The following is a 21,213-nucleotide window of genomic DNA, read 5'->3' on the forward strand; positions in this document are numbered from 1 at the left end:
ATTTTCAATGGGAAATATTCACATGCCTTGGTCGAGGACGTTAATTAATATTAAGAGCTCAAACTTTCAGGGAATTTTTTTGGGTATTTCCAACAAGAATTCATCAATGATGGGACCGAAAAAAAAAAAATAAAGTAAAAAAAATCACCCTAATATATATATATATATATATATATATATAGCAGGGAATGCTTTGACTATACTTTTAGGCTAATCCGCTAAGCTTACTCAGGACTTAGTTCGGCTGAACAAGCCTCATATTGAAAAACTTTTTCAAAATAACGGCATTAATTTAAAAAATCATCAAAACTAGACAAATAATTGCTCAAATTGAAGATGATTAAATGAAATTTAAGTTAAATTCAAATAAGTTTTTATCTACCTTTAACATCTGGAAAATTATTTCCATAAAAGTATACGAAATTCAAAAATTCTTATAAAAAATAAAACTAATTTTCGAACGACCCACAAACTCGTAAACCAACCGGCCGATTTTGCTCATCTTCAAACTTGGATCTTTGGTATTGGATCCACAGGGATGAGCTTCTAAAAATTTCATAACGATCGGTTGAGAACTGTGGGCGCAATCCTGCTTGGCTGATATGGCGTGTTATATCATATAGTGTGTTGGGTAGTGCCAGGCCTATGTCTCCGTGGAGAAATCCTTTAAAATTGCCTGAATTTTGAGTTCCTGCTTTTAACACGGGCTGTGTTTGGGCATTACCTGGCAGATATTTTAGGGGAGACGATGTTTTTGATTTTTTAACAGAAGCTTAGTTTGGCAAGCGTTTCCGGTGAAAATCCAAAATTTGGCCTTCGGAAATGCCCAATTAAATCTCCTTGGTAAAAATCCTATAAATTATCAAATACATCAAGTCTCCCCAAGATATCTTTAGAAATGCCTCAAACATAAGTCCCTGTTAAAAGCGGAACCCAAAATTCCAATTACTCAAAAGGTTCTCCACGGAGTTTACATTTTGGCACACCCTAGTGTAATACCTCTATATAACGACAATTCTCGAAAGAAACCGTGCATTTTATGGCGTTATAGAGTTGTCGTTAAATGGAGATAAGAAAAATTTGGAAAAAACGGATGTTTATAGATTAAAATATGATTGTAGTTTTGAGCTCTCCGGAAGCTCAAAAAGTGTGATAGAAGTTTAATAAAAAAATATTTTTTGAATTTTCAAAACCGCAATACTTGAATAAATAGACCGATTTTCACGAGGTTGGCGGCATTCTACGCAGTTTTTTGAATTCTATAATATATTTTCAAACGCAAATTGATCAGACTGGAAATTTTGGTGTAATTCTAAAAAAACACTTTTTTTCGATTTCTTCCGTCAACGATAACTCACGAACGAATCAGCCGATTTTGACCAACTTGGTGGCGAGATTGACGTGGATTTTCGATGTTAAGGGCTGATTAAGTTTTTATGAATTGATCAGTCAAGCCGTTTGAAAGGTAGATAAAACGACATTTGAAAAATTTTTTTTCGCAGTTTTTTTAAGATTTCTCAAAATCTATCGGTCCGAATCGGTCCAACTTGTATCCAAAATCTAAGTTTAGTCGAGCCCTTTCGAATGGCACCATCCGCGATCAAATCGGCCAAGCCGTTCAAAAGTTATGAGAGGTTTACATACATACATACATACATACATACATACATGCATACATACATACATACATACATACATACATACATACATACACACACACACACACATACAGACACCATCGCAGGAATAGTCAGGGAAGCTTCCTAGGACCTGAAAACATCGAGATCTGATGAAAATTCGATTTTCGAAGAACGGGGTAAAAACAATAACTTCCCGATTTTTGAAAATTTTCAATTTTCTTAGAGGGAAGTTAAAAATAATTTAAGGGAGCTAAGGCTTCAGGGTCTAAAATTTTGGTAAATAACTAAAAAATAATAATCTCGAAGAGCTCAAAAGCATAGAAAAGCTGTCTCTTTAAATTCAGAGAGCTCAAAATAACACACAAATTGTATTTTTGAGGTCGGAGAGCTCAAAAAAATCATTAGTGCAATTTTAAGTACCTAGGTATGCAATTAGCGGAAAGTTGCACGGATGGCCTTCAGGGTCTACCGTTTTTCTAATTTTTTTATAAAGAGGTGTACAAATTTATTTGTACAATTTTTTGTTGAATATTTCATGAAAAGTCATAAATTTTATATTAACATTATTATATCGGGACTTAGATTGACTTGGGTGTAAAATTTACATAAAAAAATAAAACAATCTATTTAATTTAATTTTTCCCTGTATGACGTTTAGAAAACCTAACGATAAAAATCAAATTTCTAAAAGTTGATTAACTCATTACGAAATTTGGAAATCAATTAACACCTATATTGCTGAATAGATTTTTAATTGTTAATTAACAATTTTTTTTAAACAAATAAAAAATTAAAAAAAAAGTTCTCCATAAGATAGATATCTTCACAATTGATAAAATTTTAATCGTTTAATATCTACATTTTGGAAAAAATTTTTAATTGTTAACTAACTATTTTTTAAACAAATAGAAAAATAGAAAATTTTCTTAAAAGTTTATCCACACGATAGGGATATCTTCACGATTCATGAAATTCTGAATCGTTTGATACCTACATTGCAGAAACAAGTTTTTAATTATTCACTAACAATTTTTTAACAAATGGAAAAATTAAAAATTAGAAAACGGTTGACCCTAAAGGCCATCTCTGCAACTTCCCGCTAATTTCGTTAATACCTGTGCCTAAAATTGCACCTATATACGAAGATTTTGAGCTCTTCATGAAAAAAATCAAATTTCTGAAAGTTGATTAACTCATTTGGAAATTTGGAATCAATTCATACCTATATTGCCGAATCGATTTTTTAATTGTTAACTAACTATTTTTTCAAACAAATAGAAATATTAAAAAAAAAGTTCATTACACGATAAGATATTATTTTTTAATAGATTCATGTGAAATTTCGAATCGATTGATTCCCTATATTGTGGAATCGATTTTTTAATTGTTAACCAACTATTTTTTAAACAAATAGAGTAGAAATTATTCTCAAAAGTTTGTCCAATAACCATAGGATATCTTTACGATTCATGAAATTTTGAAACGTTTGATACCTACATTGTGGAAACAAATTTTTAATTATTAACTAACTATTTTTTTAAACAAATAGTAAAATTAAAAAAAAAAAAATTTATCCACACGATAGGATATCTTTACAATTCATGAAATTCTAAATCGTTTGATACCTACACTGTGAAAATAAAATTTTAATTGTTAACTAACTATTTTTAAACAAATAGAAAAATTTAAAAAAACGTTCTCCACACGATAGGATATCTTTACGATTTATGAAATTCTGAATCGTTTGATGCCTACATTGTCGATTTGATTTTTTAAAAGTTTCTTATTTTATTATAAAAAAAAAAAATTAGTTAACATTTTAAAAATCGATCTTTTGTCGATAGGTTTTCTGGTCGATTCATGAAATTTGGAATCGATTGATACCTATATTATGGGATCGATTTTTTTAAAGTTAATTAAGACTTAGAAAAAAACAAAAAGTTACAAAATAGAAATAACTCCGAGTTTCTGAGCGGCCGCTTACTATTGTTATTATTTGCCTCAAATTATAATTATTTCCCCCATTTTTATCCGACAACGGTTTGAGGGGAATGGCGCACGTGCACTGTCTCGGATCGGGGATCGGACATCGAGTCCCCGTAGAGATCATATTTTTTTAAACTTGTAAACTAAATTTTCGCACTAAAAAAATTTTTTTTTCAAAATTTTTTTTTTTCATATCGATTCTCTGTTGCAGGGAAAATTTTAATATGAAAAAAAAATAATTTTTATCTAATTCTAACTATTTTTTAATGTAGAAATTCAAAAAACTAAAAATTATTCAAATAAATTCAAAAAAATTTTTTTGAGCTTAGCTGATTTTTTTGCTTATAGAAGACAAAAAAAGCTATAATTAAAAAAAATGTAAATCAATTGATTTTTCGCGGAGTTACAGCTATTTGTTTATGAGCGCGTGAGCGGAACCGCGTTTTTTTTTTTATTAAAAAATTAATATTTCGTAAACTATTGGTCGTAGAGATATCAAATTTGGCTTATTTTGTTTGTAATTTAATTCTCTAAATTTCATTCACTGCATGTCTCGACTACTTTTGCGTAGTTTCTGAGATATTTTTATTTATATAAAAAATAAAACAATCTATTTAATTTAATTTTTCCCTCTACGACGGTTATGCATCGGGCATGCGCCGAACGATTACGAGCATATTGCTTACAGCTGTCATAAAGTTACTAAATGCAAAATGTAAACATGAAATTTATTTTTTAAGATACATCCATATGTGTTGGGATAATAATTGTAAGTTATTTTTTATATATTTTTAATTTTTGTAGAATTCGAGCTACGTTGGTCTTTTTTTTATCAATCGCTTCATTATTTTTTAATAATATCATAAAAATAAATACGGCGTTGACAGTTCAAGGTCACCACAACTGCTTATCGTTGATTTAAATAATTTTGTCAATGTTATATATTTTTTTTTATTTCAAAATATAAAGCAAATTTTTAATTATTTTTAGCATTCATTTTTTTATATTCAATAATTATTTATATTTTTATTTAATTTAGAAAATTTTCACGTGCTAGGGACTTTTTTAGTACCCGGACTGGCCACCAAGCGGCGCCATTTTACTTTTAAAAAAAGTGGGGGGTACCCTCCTAAAATGGCCTTAATTTTATGCAAAAAAATTTAATAACAATTTAACTTAATAATTGGTATTATGCAAGATAAAAATTAAAAAATAAAATATTAGCAATATAAAACTCAAGCGTGGCTATGAACAGGTTAGATCTTATTGACACAAGTATAAACGGAAAAACATACGTCTTATATACTATTTTTACATACCTCGTAATTTTAATATTTATAACAGCAAAAGAATATTTTTATATATCAAAATATATAGTCACTCACTCATATAATTCACTGATTATATTTTAATTGATGTTTAATATGCTTATTGACTATAACTCACAAATGATAAATAGCACTTTACGCGCAGGCGCTAGAAAAAAAAATGGCGGAGTCACCGTGGGCATAATCCAAATTTCATTCGAGTATAATTCAATTTACACGAAATTATTTTTCACATTATATCCCGTGAAGTCTTGCGCGATATAACCAGAAAAATTAATCGGTTAAATCGGAAACTTCACTGACAAGGGGAGGATACGACCTTGGGGAAATGGATTTGGATAATCTTTGACGCAGTGATAGTACACCATGTGGGTATACTACCTCTGAAATACTCAAGTGCAATACTCAAAAATGGCTGAGAAAAACGCACTCAAAGTTTACTCAGCACTATAATATATCAATAGGTAAATAATTGATACATTAAATTATTCTTTAATAAAATATTTTTTTATTTTCAACTTCATTTCTATAAATTATCTACGGTGTATATCATGAGATATTTGTAATTCATGAATAATTCTTATAACTCTCATATTCATTATAAGTTTAACTGAAAAATATATACCTGCGCCAGACAATAAGAAGGGTCGAATATGGTATGAAGGTACAATAATTCTTGTCCTCGAATTATTGTAAACTGTACATCGATTCGAGCTCTGTTGGCCCACCGGAAGAATAGTCATGTTGTTGTCCTTGAACCTATGTTAGTCCCACCACTTTTTCAGAAGCTTGACTATAGCAGTTAGTTTCTGAATTTTGACACGAACAGACGTATTTGTGCAGTGAAATTTACTTTAAAAATTGTTTTATAATTTATAAAATATCATCAAGCGAAGCCAGTTCTTCTCATGGAGATGAAAACACTCCTGATACACCCTTACATAGTGATTTATCGAAGCAACGGCTAAAAGATGGAGTAGTGTATTATGAAGGTTTACTTCTTGAAAGTGATTTAATTGCAAAAACATCTTCTGACACTCTATCTGAAGATGCTATGTTGATTGGTAGAGAATTATATGATAATACGTTAGATATGTTAAATAAAAAGAAGTTCGTAAGCGATCAAGAATTGATTCATGCTCAAGAAGAATGCCCAGACGGAAATTTTGAAGCAGTAGAAGATAATTCAGTTGATGACTATGTTCCAGATGAAAAAAAAAAAACAAAAAATGATGGATTATATTCCTCTGGAATATAAAATTAAAGTTTTAAACATAGCAAGAGCTCACCCTTCATGGAAACTAGAGACATTACAAAAAAATGGATGTAGTCATTTGAAGAGAATGGATCATTTGAAAGTATGGGAAAAAGATGTTGAAGATGGTGGAGCTAAATTTGATAAATATCATGTGATTGATTCTTGGACGTATGACCGCTTCGTCGAGGCAAGACAAAATTATCAACAAGTGACTACACGAAATTTGCAGCAATGGGCTTTAGCTGCAGCCAGCCAGTTTCCTAATCTTCAATTTACAGCGTCCGACCCATGGGTAAAAAAATTTAAACAAAGACACAACATTCGTCAACGCAAAATTACAAAATTTGTAACAGACAAAGAAGTTCACACCATGCCAGAAATTATCGCCTCTGCAGAAATGTTTCGCATTCAAACAAAACAATTGATATCTAACTTCGATAGTGACTTGGTTATTAATACAGATCAAACAGGTATATAAATTTTCTAACGGTAAACTAATTATTTTTTATTCCATTATTAAATTTAATCGAAGTTAATCATTAGATTTTTTAAAATTCATATTTTCAGGATGTCAATACCAATCAATGTTTAATAGGACACTGACGGAAAAAGGAAGCAAAACAGTGTTTGCAAAAGTACAAGACATGACCAAGGTGTCACACTCATATACTGCACAATATAGCATAACATTATCTGGAAAATTACTACCACATGTTTTTATTTGTTTGCAAGAGCCTACAGGTGATTTTGGGCCAAGAATAAAGAAAAACGTAGAAGAATATTTAAAAAAATACAAAAATGTTATTGTCACATCATCAAAATCAGGAAAACTGACAACTACTCTCTATAAAAATTTTCTAGAGAAATGTTTAATGCCATATGTTCAAAAAAATAAATTTCTTTTAATTATTGACTCGTGGACAGGACAAGTGAAGCCAGAATTATATGATGAAACATTTCAGGATGATAAAAAAATGCCTACATGCACATTTAAAGTTATACCTCCAAAATGTACTCCGTTAGTTCAACCATGTGATGTCTATTTCTATAGACAAGTGAAAAATTTTATCAAACGATTGCAAAGTACCGCTGAACTTCTAGACAAGAATTATGAAATTCATTCCCGAGAGGATTGCATAAAAATTCATTCGATTATTCATCACCAATTGTCAGCGCCAATATTTCGAGACATGATGGAATATGCCTGGTTCGCCAGCGGGCTTTGTGACACAAGAAATTTTTTTACTAATGTCAATGATGGGTGTTTCTCATTAGACCGTTTAAAAATACCGTGTCATTGTAAAAAAGCAGCATTTATTTGTTGTTCTTGGTGTAGAAAAACTTTTTGTTTTGAATGTTTTTATCATAAGTATCACTCAGGATCATGTAATAATATCTCATAATACGTAATTATAAAATATTGCTTTAATTAATTAAAAAAATGTATAATTTTCCATTTAATTTTCGACTTATTATTTGTTTGTACCACCGCAGATAATTTATAGAAATGAAGTTTAAAATTGAAAAATTTTTTATTAAAGAATAATTTAATGTAACAATTATTTACCTATTAATATATTATAGTGCTGGGTAAACTTTGAGTGCGTTTTTCTCAGCCATTTTTGAGTATTGCACTTTAGTATTTCAGAGGTAGTATACCCACATAGTGTACTACCACTACGTCAAAGATTATCAAAATCGGTTTCCCCAAGGTCGTATCCTCCCCTTGTGAGTACAGTCCAAAAATAATTTAGTATACTTTGAAGGATATTGACTCTAGTTTGAAATTTTTTTTCACTACAAATACCACGGAGTATATTATACGAGGATGTACAGTGAGTTATTGTTCTTACCTTGTGGCTTCTGTTCTTCCTTTATCTTATTTTGCCAAGTCACTTTGATCCAGGTGTCCTCCCGGTGTTGGAAATTTGTGAATCAGCTGTAACTTAGAACTAACTAGCAGAAGCTTTCTCCACGGTCCGCGCCTTTTTCGGTACCCAATTTTCTTCAATTTTTCTGACGCTCTCCCATTGGTCGAAACGTCCCCACTTCAATCACCTCGAGCAAGCCATCTCATTGGCGCACGCTTTATTCCCCCACTACCCGCAACGACAGTATATAAGTAGCAGCGCAGCGGGCCTCGGCCAGTCGTTCCAGTGCCTTCAACTACAACAGCGAAGCAGTGACTACTCTACAACCAGCGAGCAAGGCTGGCAAAGCATAGTAAAGTACGGACAAGCAAGCGCGCAAAGCTTGCTTACTCCCAACGAGCACTTCAGCTTACTACGAACCATCTCATCGATACGGACCATCTCATCGGCTGAATCCTATTCAAGGACCTTCTCAGCCCCGTCGGAGCCAGCGGCAAGCGAACAAGGCTTGATTATTTTAAACGCCTCCTTAACCAACATACGGATCATCTCACCATCGGTTTAGTCTTCAACCAACATACGGATCATCTCACCATCAGTTTAGTCTTCAGTAAGCGCGCAAGGCTTACCTGCTATAGTTTTGTCAGCAACAAGCGCGCAAGGCTTGCTCTGCCTCACACCTAGACTATATCAACGTCTAGTCATTGAAAAACAGCTCTTCTAAGAGCTAAAAACACCAAATAGCACTTCTCAGCGCTACTTAACTGCTCTTCTCAGAGCAACCCAACTAGCTCTCTTTTGAGAGCGTGTGACTGTACGTCATCATTAGCCAGTTAGGGATTTATTCAGTAGTTTGCTGACTCAAACACCAAACTAAACTCATCAGTCTTTCTCAAGACTTCTCAACCAAACGGTCTTTCTCAAGACCAAAAAAAACCTTCAAGTTACGTAAGAGCTCGATTAGAGTTTTGAGAAATCCAGTAGAAAGTCTTCTCGAGACGGTCACGACACCCGGGCTGTCCTTTTCTGTGCTGGCTTCTCGATTTTTGAAGAAAAGCTGGACGTAGACAGCGGCCTCTTCTTGTTGTTGCCCTTTCCTTGCTGTGGTAGTTTCTCGGGAGTGACCAAAGGTGGCTGTGGTTTTTTGGTCTGACATGGAGTTGTTTGGGTCGTTGACGCCGACATGCCTGGTGATTTGTTGGCTAACCTATATGCTGTAGTGATAGATGTAACCAATTTTCTAATCTCATGATGGAGATTCTTCTTGTCTTTTATAAACTCGACTAACTCTTCGATCTTGCTGCCGAGCCTCTCCATTGGTGACTGTTGGCCGGTGACGGTCGGTACAGAGTTAATTCTTCCTCGGTAGGTTTGATTAGTGACAGGAGCAAAAGGTCCTCCATTTTTTGGAGGAACGTTGCTCAGCTGTCCGTTCTTTTTCATCTGGGCTGTTTTCGTGCTCCCTGTAGCATTTCCAGACAGCAGAGCCATGGGGTCCACCCCACTGTCGTAACGGTCGCTTGATAACTACGAATTCAGGCCCGTTTGCACGCCTTCCCTCGCCGGCACTGAGGTATCCATTCTCTGCACTGTAAACGATGTTTGAAATTGTTCTGGCATTTCCATATCGTCGTTTGCTAGGTTTAGTCCACCCCGAGTATTTTATTTCCTCGGTACCTGACTACTGCCGGGCATTCCCCTATCCACCACCTGAGGAGGCGCCCGATGCGAGACCCAGCTGCCCGACACGTGTGTGTGTGTGTGTGTGTGTGTGTGTGTGTGTGTGTGTATGTGTGTGTGTGTGTGTGTGTGTGTGTGTGTGTGTGTAAACCTCTCATAACTTTTGTACAGCTCGACGGATTTCATCGCGGTTGGTGCCATTCAAAAGCGCTCAACTAAAGTTAGATTTTGAATTCAATTCGGACTGATTCGAACCAGTAGATTGTGAGAAATCTCAAAAAAACTACAAAATAATTTTTTTCAAATGTGGTTTTTTTTGCCTTGAAATTGTAAAATCTTACATTTATTTAGGAGTACCTTTCAATATCTTAGCTCACGGCGGGTCTGCCACTACTTTGGCTATCAGAAAAGGCAAACAAGCTTCAGAAACAGTCATTTCTATTCTGTCTCGTCTTAGTGCAAACTCCTGGCAAAGCAAAGTTAAGACGTATAATAGTATTGTTCGCGCGACGCTCCTATACCTCGCACATATATGGGGCCTAAACTCTTGCTACATGGAAAAGCTCGAGACGGCTCACCTATACTTCTATAAGCGCCTGATGCATATTCCAACCTGTACTCCGAATTATGCGCTACGTCTAGAACTTAACCTAACTCATATCTCCCTGGAAATCTTCAAAGTCGCATTTAGCTGGGTCATCAAAATACTCGACATGAATCATGATAGTCTACCTAAAACCTGTCTACTTCGACTTATTGCCCTCAGCAAAGTTGGCTCCGACAAACCCAACTGGATTCATCACCTAAAAAAAATCCTGCAAACCATAGACAAGGTAAACATCCTTGACACCCTGTCCTCGCATCATCGGAAGCTCAACAAAGAGAGAATCATCCACAAATACGAGGAGTTCCTGCGCAACTCGGACTTGGAGAGGTACACTCATTCCTCAACATGCCAATTCATCCTATACAAGAGCCCATCTGATGGTTTGCTCAATTACCTTCAGTTTTGCTCGCAGCGCCTAATTGTGCTAAAGATTCAACTAAGACTAGCCAACTTCTTCACCTGCAACATCTCAGTTGATAAATCAGTAATTAAACTACAGCCCAAACAAATGTGCTGCTATTGTCATAATAATGAAGTTGAAACAATCAAACACTTCTCACTTGACTGTCCCTTTTTTCGTACCCCTCGCCTATCACACCTGCAACGTTCTGAGGAACTAGGCCCAAGAATGAATCTAGTTCTTATTCTAGACGACCAATCCAAAACGAGTCTAAATTCTCTGCATCATTTTCTGAGACTCTATAAAGCTGCTCAATCAAGATGTATGAATCCAACTGTATCTGTCTGCTGGAGATAACAACTACTCAACTTAAATTTTTTTTTTTTTGTTGCAATATATTTTCTGTTTTTTTCTGTTGCACTTTATATTTTTTTACTGACATTAATTCTGCTACTTATACTTATTTTTTATTTTCATTTTCATAGTGTCTAACACTTAATTGCTTAATTAGTATGTATCTATTTGCTTTTGTTTTATTTTCTAGTCACAATGGAATTTTAAACGGCTTTACCGATCAGTTTCAAAAACTAATCAGCTCTCAAAATCAAAAAACCACGTCATTTGCTGCCGAACCGGTCACAATCGCTTGGTTCGTTCGTGAGTTATCGTTAACGAAAAAAATCGAAAAAAATGTTTTTTTCAGAATTTCTATGTAATTTTCAGTCTGACCAGTTCGAGTTCTAAGATTCTTCAAAGAGCTCAGAAAGCTGCTTTGAATGCCGTAAACTGTGAGAAAATCGATTCATTCATTCAAAAGTTATTTTAATTTAAATATTTAAAAAATAGTGTTTCAATAAATTTTCATCAGATTTTCGAACTCGAATAAATTTGGTTAATTTCCAGAAACTTAGATATTGCATTCTTAGCGCTAAATGTGTACTTATCGATCGTTTTGTTGACTGAACATTTCCCTTGTCTTGTTTTTTTATTTACCTGTTGATACGCGTAAGGGCGTTTAACCTGTAGGTTTCTTCATGAATAAAAATAAATACTATTAATGAGGAAGTGAAAACGAACTTTAAAATTGAAGAGCAAATAAAATAAATTTCATGTAATTAATTTATAAAAAAAAATTTTATTCTGACATTGTTGAATATTTAAACTCTACTTTAAAGAATTCATGTATGACATGAACGCTTAAGGTATGCATATTTGGATTTATCAAGCTTTTTTTTAACAATTTATATGCCTTCGTTACAAAAAAAATTTTACACTTTAAAAAAAATAAACAGTTACTAAGTTTAAGTCATGCCTAGCCGAGTTAGTGGGCTACGCCTGTTATACATTTATATACACGAAAAGAATAGTCAGCATAGATATAACTATTCTCGAATCAAAAAAGTATTATTAAGGCCAAGACCATCTCGGACGAAGTAAATATTTTCTTGAGCTAAAAGAATATTTTTAACCGCTAAAATTTTTTTGTTTATTTGAAAAAACTTTAATTCCGTGTGTCTAAATATTTGAATGGTTCAAGATAATTTTTTTTGCGCCCACACACATGTGTGCATGTGTTATATTTACTGGCTTTTCGATTTGCTTCTAACTTTAGTTTATATTTTAAAATTTTTCATTGATTCTCTGGTACACCTAGTGTTTTACGTACAAGTTTTTGAGCAATTTTATTGAATTCTTCTCTTTCTTCTCTCCACATCTTAGCAGCATCAACGTTAGCTCCACTTTCATCATTTGGTTCAGCTAACATACTAATTACACTTAATAAAATTTTTTCAACACTTTGAACTGGACTCCATCTTTCTGCGCTACTTTCATATCCCATTGGATCATCACCAGGAGCGTGCAAAATGCTGATACACACTCTTCCATCAGTATATACTGAAAAAAAAAAAATTAATTAGATGTACGATTGTTAAAAACAAGTTTAAAGATCATAGTAAGCATGAGATATACAAAGATCACCTACAACTAAATAGATAAAGGCGCATAAGCATTTTGATCTTTTTTACTGCGAATCCAAGTATGTAAAAAGTGTGTTATTTAAAGATGTGAAAACGTGTAAAAATTTTTTCTCAACACGTTTAAACATGTAAATGATTTTACGTGCATTGAAATAATACATTGGACGCATAGTTTTATCACACGTAGTGTGTAAATTTTACACATTTTATCCGTTTTAACAAATAATGCATTTCCTAATGTGTTAAATATTAATACACATATTTTTTATGCACTTAAGGGAACGTTCAAGTATTACGTAACATTTTAACCCGGGGAGAGGGGATCGATCAAACGTTATTGTGTGTTATGTTCACTGAAGGGGAGTATAAATATACTGTTACGTAATATTATATCTCAATTTTATTAATATTTATAGAATTGGTATTTGAAAATTAAATTTCGCGCTTTTATTATGAAAGTAGTTGGTATAGTCCAACACCATCATGTGGAAAGCGCGGCAGTTACACATCTTTACTCCGAATTACTCAATTCTGCGACACACCGTACTCAACTCAGAAAATTAAATAACTTTAAAAAAAAAACTTTACTAAATTCTTTCACTACTCGATACTAACTTTACTCAATACTAAAGGTGTAATTTCATGCTGACGCTTAACGCTGGTTAAGAGCGTCAAACGTGGTCAAGTGGTACAATTTTAACCATAGTGCCATCTTCAATGTAGCCAGCGTCAAGTACTTGAGCGTCAAGCGTCAAATACAAGAACATCAAGCGTAAAAACATCAAATATGTTAAGAAAAAACGTAAACAGAATCAGTAATTTAAATAAACAATTTGTATTCATGATAAAAGATTGATTTGACCGATAATTATCAGACTTTATCATCAGGCTAAACATGCCAAGTGTCAATAAATATCAGCAATGGATTTATAAGTGTCAATCAATAACTGTCGATTGATTTAATCATCCTGAAAATTATTAAATAAAATTGTTTATTATAATTTAATTCAGTTGAATTTATATTTCTAGTGTATCAGATACTTTACGAAGCTTATTTTGTATCCTTTATTAAAAAGTTGATGTGACGTTTTTATTTTTATCGCTTTTCGTTGCTATGGTGACCACTTCGGCAACGATTACCATAACATCAGCTACTATGACAATGGTTATCATAACAACGGTTAAATATTAATGAGTAAAATTTGTAAAAATATTGATTAATTAAATTGTCAATAAGAAATATTTTGACAGAAGCACGCAAAGCGCGTTTAATTTTATAAAATTTTTAAATTTTTAGACCAGTTTCGAAGTTTGTAGAATTCTCGGTGGAAAAAACTAAACAACGTTTAGCTTTGACGCTGGATTAAACTTTGACGCTCAACTGTACTCGAAATTTCTCAGCTCTGTGCAATCTGTACTCCAATAAAATAATTTAATTATTTTACATGGTCGGAAGATGTTAGCTTATAATGGGTATATGGTTTATTGGTTCTTTTTAAGTAGAGCATTCAAATATTTCTATATTTATTGTTGTTGTTTTTAAATCTTGATATTTATGGTAATAAAAAACTTACAAAAAAATATTCTTTGAGCATTAGTTCATTGCATCATAATAAAAAAATTAGGACGACGATTGACCTTAAAGGCCATCCCTGCAACTTCCCGCTCATTTTGTACTAAAGCGCTCAAAATTACACATTACGTTTTTGAGCTCTTCGAGCTCAAAAATATGATTATTGTGTCATTTTGAGCTCTCCGAGCTCAAAACTCTAGTATCAGTTTAACAAAACACAATTTTTTCAATTTTCATACCGCAATAACTTTTGAATGAATGAATCGATTTTCACGTGGTTGGCAGCATTCGACGCAGTTTTCGAAGCTTCATGAAGAATTATTGAGTCTGAATTGATCGAACTATGAATTTCGGAATGATTCCGAAAAAACACTTTTTTCGGTTTTCTTTCGACAACGATAACTCACGAACAAAGAATATATGGCGAGGCATTCGCCTACCTCCGAAGAAGCCGTTTCCTGGGCTCAAGAGAGCTATACACGCACGTATATCTGTCCTGCCCTCACATAGGAAATACACAGCCAAGTTTGCTGGCAAGGAAAAACCCTGCCCTCAAGCATTTACGCTATCATAGGACAGATGTGAATTGAGTTGAATTTAATGTCAATCTGTCCTCAAACTCAGTTAACTGTATCAACCCATTCAACGACTGCGTTAGCCTGATCGGTAATATAATGACAACGTGACCAGTTACCAGCGGGGCCCATGCGGGGAGGTACAACCGTAAGACCTGTTTGAGCCATAACACTTATGCCCCCTACAAGAATCTCGTTCGTACGTCTGTCTAATCTAGTCCCCTAATCTTTGAGCTTACCTGCGTTGCCAAATGATTTGACATCGTCTCGAGGCCTCGCTCGGTACACGGAATTCGCAGCGATAGCTTTTGGTTTCAGTAACATGGCTAAGGGCCACACTACCTACTTATAGAAGAACCCACGGAGAGGACATTACTTGCTTAACTGTGATGATCCCCAAAAGTTTCTAACGGGTTACTTTCGCAATGCGCGAAAAATTCAGAGATCTCTCTTTTTCGCTGGCCGCTATTACCATAAGAGTCACAGTCACTTCTGCCTAACTCACGAACGAATCAACCGATTTTGACCGGGCTCGCGATGATCAACGTTGCTTTTTGATGTTAAGAGCTGATTAGTTTTTGAAATTGATCGATAAAGCCGTTTAAAAGTTATTCCAAAAAAACCACTCTTGAAAAAAATTTTTTTTCTTAGTTTTTTTTAGATTTCTCAAAATCTACCGGTCCGAATCAGTCCAAAGTGTATTCAAAATCTAAGTTTGGTCAAGCCCTTTCGAATGGCGTCAACCACGATGAAATCGGTCAAGCCGTTTAAAAGTTATAAAAGGGTTACACACACACACACACACACACACACACACACACACCTCGTGTCGGGCTTGCTGGGTCCCGCATCGGGCGCCTCCCCAGGTGGCGGATAGGGGAATGCCCGGCATATCTGCACGTCAGATGCGTCGGGTACCGAGGAAATAGAATACTCGGGGTGGACCAAAACCTAGCAAAAGATGATATGGAAATGTCGGAACAATTTCAAGCATCGTCTACGGTGCAGAGGAGGAATACCTCAGTGCCGGCGAGGGAAGGCGTACAAACGGGCCTGAACTCGTCGTTATCAAGCGACCGTTTGAACAGTGGAGTAGACCCCATGGCTCTGCTGTCTAGCAATGCTACAGGGAGTAAAGAAACAGCTCTGATGGAAGTAGACGCACAGCAAACAAACTTTCCTCCAATAGGTGGAAGACCTGTTGCTCCCGTCAACACTCACACATGCCGAGGGAGGATAAACTCTCTACCGACTGTCACCGGTCAACAATTGCCAATGGAACGGCTCGGTAGCAAGATCGAAGAATTAGCTGAGTTCATAAAGGATAAACGGAATCTCCACCATGAACTCAGAAAAATAGTAGCGTCCATTGCCACGGCATATAAGTTGGCCAACAAACCAGCAACGAAGTCGGCAAGAACCACGCAAACATCTCCGGATCTGAACAAAAAATCCCCGACGTTTTCGGTCACTCCTGAGAAAACACAGCATAGAGAAGAGAAAAACAAGAAGAGGCCGCTATCCACGCCCAGCCCTTCCTCGGAAATCGATAAGCCAGCACATAAGAAGACAGCCCGGGGTGATACCTGGACCAAAGTGACTCGAAAAAACAAGAAAAAGGAAGAACAGGAGCCAGTGGCTCAATCTGCTACAGCCCAAAACCAGCCAAGCAATGTTGGCTCCAAGAAACCGAGGAGGAAGAAGATAAAAACTAAAGCTGTGCTTGTCCAACCAGCTGAAGGGCGAACATACGCCGATCTCCTCAAGGAAATCAAAGCTAAGGTTAATCCGACAGAGACTGGAGTAGACATAAAGTCTATCAAACAAACGAAGCGAGGGGGCGTTCTTCTAGAAATAGGTCGCAAGACTGAAGACACTACCGCTTTCACGGCTGCGATAAAAACAGCAACTGCTAACATCGGTACAGTCAGAACGCTTACACCAAAAGCAACGATCGAGATCCTGGACTTGGATGCCATCACTACTGAGAACGACGTTCGCGAAGCACTCAAACGTGACTTCACCGACAGCCTGGAGATCAAACGGGTAAATTTAACAAAGCCTACTCGACGGGGCAACCGGGCAGCCTTCTGCGAGATAGACGAGGCTAGCGCGTTCAAAATCCTTGACAAGGCTCGTATAATGATCGGATGGGTCAACTGCCGCATTAGACCAGTTGTAAAAGTAACACGCTGTATCAGATGCCTCGGATACGGGCACGCGACGAACTCCTGCAAGGGGACTGACAGAAGCAAGTGCTGCTTTAAATGCGGGGGAGGAAACCACAAAGCTGCAGACTGCGTTGAACAGCCAAAGTGCTTCCTCTGTACACAGGAACAAGAAGCTCCAGATAGCTTATGTCATATTCCAGGCTCCGGGGCTTGTAAGGTATTCCGCACTGGACTTGTCGAAGCTACGAAAGGGCAGAAATGACACGCATACTTCAAGGAAACCTGAATAGATGTGCGTTGGCGCAAAATTTACTTCGCCAGCGAGTCTTTGAAGAGAGGATCGACGTTTGCTTCATCTGTGAGCAATATCTAAACCTCCAAGATGGAGCATGGTTCGCAGACAAAACTGGCACGGCGGCAATCTGGATTGTAAATACAAAGAACGTTACCACCATCAACAGCGGAATTGGAGCAGGTTTTGTCTGGATTCGAACCCCCATAACCTACTTCATGAGCGTCTATCTCTCACCTAACGAAGGGATTAGTGTGTTCCGACAGAAACTGGCAAATATAGAGGATGTGATCACCAAGTTCAACGGCGAAGTTATCGTAGCTGGTGACTTCAATGCTCAATCGGCTGAATGGGGCGCTGACTTCTCCGACACCAGAGGCAACGAGGTCGCTGCGAGCTTCACTTGCACGGAGCTGGTCTACCCTTCAGAACAACCCGACTCCGGATACTTGCAGCGAGACAGAAAGGACAGTACTAAATACGATGAAGGAGATTTCCGCCGCATGTGACGCCTCTATGCCGCGGTTGAAAAACCGGAGTTTTCGCAGGCCGGCGTACTGGTGGTCAACAGACATAGCGGAACTTCGCAAAATGTGCCATCAACTACGTCGCCGCGCAACGAGAGCCGCAAAACGCTCCCCAAGCCAGGACTTGTATTCAAAAGAGTACAAGCAGGCCAAAAAGACGCTAAATCGAGCCATCAAAGCAAGTAAAGCAAAGTTGTGGAAAGAGATCTGCAACGATCTCGACAATGACATCTGGGGTAAAGCCTACCAAATTGTCGCCAAACTACTTGGAAAGGCTTCACCAGAGGCGCCGAAGTCTTCAGCCTTAATGGATAGCATCGTAGCGGAGCTTTTCCCCAAACACCCGCCGCGGGAGAAGAAACACTACACTAAAAACAACGAAGTAACGCCCTTCACAACTAAGGAACTACAAGACGCGGCCAAGTCACTCAAAACAGGAAAGGCACCTGGACCTGATGGCATCCCGGCATCGGTGATCAAGATTATAGCCCTGGAATACCCAGACTTACTCCTGAACACCTACAACGCATGCTTGGCAACTGGCACCTTTTCCGCGGTCTGGAAACGGCAGAGATTGGTTCTCTTAGACAAAGGTAAGGGAACCACCATAACACCTTCGTCGTTTAGACCACTCTGTATGCTATACATTGCTGGAAAACTGCTCGAGAAGCTCATACAAGGGAGACTTCGCGACGACATCGACCGTGCTGGAGGTTTTGCCACCAACCAGCATGGCTTCCGGAAAGGTCATTCGACAGTCGGAGCGATCAAGAAAGTCATAAAGACAGCAACACAAGCATGGTCTGGTAGCCTCAAAGCTCGTAAAGTATGTCTTCCCCTCACGCTAGATGTCAAAAACGCATTTAACAGCGCAAATTGGGGAGACATTTTAGACGCTCTGGAGCACATTTTAGACGCGGAGCCAGAAAATCTGGCACTAGTCGACAACTACCTTGACGATAGAAAGCTAATAGTGGAAACTACTGAAGGCCCACAAGAAAACGCCATAACGGCTGGCGTGCCGCAAGGCTCAATAATGGGGCCTGATCTAAGGAACGCAGACTACGACGAGCTCCTTGAAATCCCGTTGCCAGAGCAAGTAGAGCTAACAGGCTTTGCAGAAGACGTTGCAGCCACTATAGTGGCGGACAGCGTGGAAGAGGCCGAACTGCTAGTTCGGGAAACCATCGACACCGTCGAAACTTGGCTCGATAAGCATCACCTGAAACTCGCCAAACAGAAAACCGAGATGGTCGTTTTGACCCGTCAAAAATGGTTTCCAAAACCATTCGCTGTGGACATGGGAGGAACAACGCTGACGTCAACAAGGGCCCTGCGGTATCTAGGGGTAATGATAGACGAGAAACTATCTTTCCGTGAACACCTCGACAGTGCATGCAAGAAAGCCAGCAAGACTGTGTCTAGCCTAGCACGAATTATGACCAACACCATGGGACCAAGAACAAAAAAGAGAAGAGTTCTTCTAGAAGCAGTCCACTCGGTACTGCTTTATGGAGCGGAGATATGGGCAAACATATTAAAGCAGAAGACCTACCGGCGAAAGATCGCAGCAGTACAGCGGTGAGGCGCTCTCAGGGTTACCTGCGCCTACCGCACAGTTTCCGAAGCGGCTGTATTGGTCATTGCAGGAGCCGCGCCCATCGACCTATTAGCGTTCGAAAGAGCAAAACTCTATGACGCTAAAGACAGTGATGATAACATGAAGGACGCAAGAACGAGGATAAAGGCGGAAACGCAGCAAGAGTGGCAGGACCGATGGACATCGAGAGAGACGGGCAGATGGACGATGCGCCTGATCCCAAACATCAACGTCTGGCTCTCTCGGAAGCACGGGGATACGGACTTCTTCCTGACCCAGCTATTGACGGGACATGGGCTGTTCAATGCCTATCTTTTCAAGATGGGTTTGCACAGCACACCAACGTGCAAATACTGCCCGGATAAAATCGACGACGCCGAACACACATTCTTCGAGTGTGCTCGATGGAAGGACTACAGAAGAAGCACCGAAGAGATCATAGGCACCAGGCTCTCCCCCTCAAGCCTGGTGACCTATATGATCAAACAAGAGGAAAACTGGTCAGCTGTTGCAGTTTATGCACAGCACCTCCTGAAAGACAAAATCGCAGAAAGGGACCAGTAGCCAGGAGTAGGCGTCGTGAGACGCAGCACGACTGGATTGAAGTAATGCTAACGCGGTTCCAATCCAGTCCTCTCCGTACCATCTAGGGGAGAGGGGAAGAGGAATGTTTTTTTTAGTGGGTAAAAATCTCCACACTACCGACTATCGATATCTGCCGGAAGATGGGCGGCAGAGTTAACGATACCGGTGTCTTTTGAAGATCTTTTTTCGTACCTCTTTACAAAAAAAAAAAAAAAAAAAAACACACACACACACACACACATAAGCTCCCGTGGACAAAACTCCCTTTTAATGGGTTGGTCACACTAACTGACCTAGCAAGACGATTGGTTCCTGCTGTAACTCACTGGGAGTGTCCGGAACCTGTATCGTAGTTTCCGACGATGCAGGCCACGGCTGATGTGAGCTTGCTCTGCCGAGGTGAAAGTTGCAGCAGTGGATCAGGAGCCAGCCACTTCGGGCCTTGATCAGGAAGTACGCAGTGAGTGTTAGAGATCGGAATCTTCACCGCTCCGAGCGAGTCTAGTCCGTCCGTGTATTCCGGGACTGGCTAAGTGTCGGCTAGGCCTCAGGGAACTGGGGTAGGAGTACTATCTCCGAGGGTACACCCGTTCCTAGTTATGGCAACCCGCTCCACTCCGTACGATGCGCTGGTAAATCAAAAAAGTATGAGTAACTGACAGGAAACAAACAAGAATAGAAACGGGCTTCATGCTCAACAAGCAGCGATTGAAGCAAGCGTTGACATGAAGAGAACGCAAGCGTTGGAGCGCCTTGAGAAGCTGACCATTGAGCTGCAAGAGTTTGTCCAAACTACCGGTGTAGTCAATACTCTTGGAAGATTCAAGAAACTGGACGAGGAATGGCAGTCATCACGACGCCGCATTGAAACTGAAACTGAGACGGAAGAAGCAATGGACACTGGAGCCGACGGTGACGGTGAATCTGCTGCTGAGGACAAGGATGAAACTGACACAAGGTCTGGAAAGAGAAAGGACCGAGATTCACCAGAGCCAACCGACAAAGTCACAAAGAAGAAGGACTTGAAAAAAAGCCCTCCCCAACGACTGGCAGGGCAGGGCGACGAACCCAAGAAGACGACTGACTGGGAAAAAGTACAGTCTAAGAAGGAGAAGAGAAGGCTAGCTAAAGAGCAACTCTC

The 21,213-nt window shown here is 38.0% G+C and overlaps 2 protein-coding genes across 2 annotated transcripts in view; one reads left to right on the top strand and one right to left on the bottom strand.

The window, feature by feature from the left end:
• Window positions 1-6,297: 6,297 nt before the first annotated feature.
• On the top strand, window positions 6,298-7,692 carry LOC123261338. The gene is made up of 2 exons (XM_044722927.1): window positions 6,298-6,682; window positions 6,780-7,692. The coding sequence occupies exons 1-2, from the start codon at window positions 6,298-6,300 to the stop codon at window positions 7,613-7,615; spliced, it is 1,221 nt and encodes a 406-aa protein (XP_044578862.1). The 3' UTR covers window positions 7,616-7,692.
• A 4,193-nt stretch (window positions 7,693-11,885) lies between these two features.
• Window positions 11,886-21,213, bottom strand: part of LOC123260964 (ubiquitin-conjugating enzyme E2 G2) — a 28,188-nt gene continuing 18,860 nt past the window's right edge. Inside the window, exon 4 of the mRNA XM_044722376.1 lies at window positions 11,886-12,666. Coding sequence (XP_044578311.1) covers window positions 12,401-12,666 — 266 coding nt within the window. The 3' untranslated portion in view covers window positions 11,886-12,400. The remainder of the gene's footprint in view (window positions 12,667-21,213) is intronic.

The sequence above is a fragment of the Cotesia glomerata genome, linkage group LG3 (assembly GCF_020080835.1).
Source record: "Cotesia glomerata isolate CgM1 linkage group LG3, MPM_Cglom_v2.3, whole genome shotgun sequence".
Lineage (NCBI taxonomy): Eukaryota > Metazoa > Arthropoda > Insecta > Hymenoptera > Braconidae > Cotesia > Cotesia glomerata.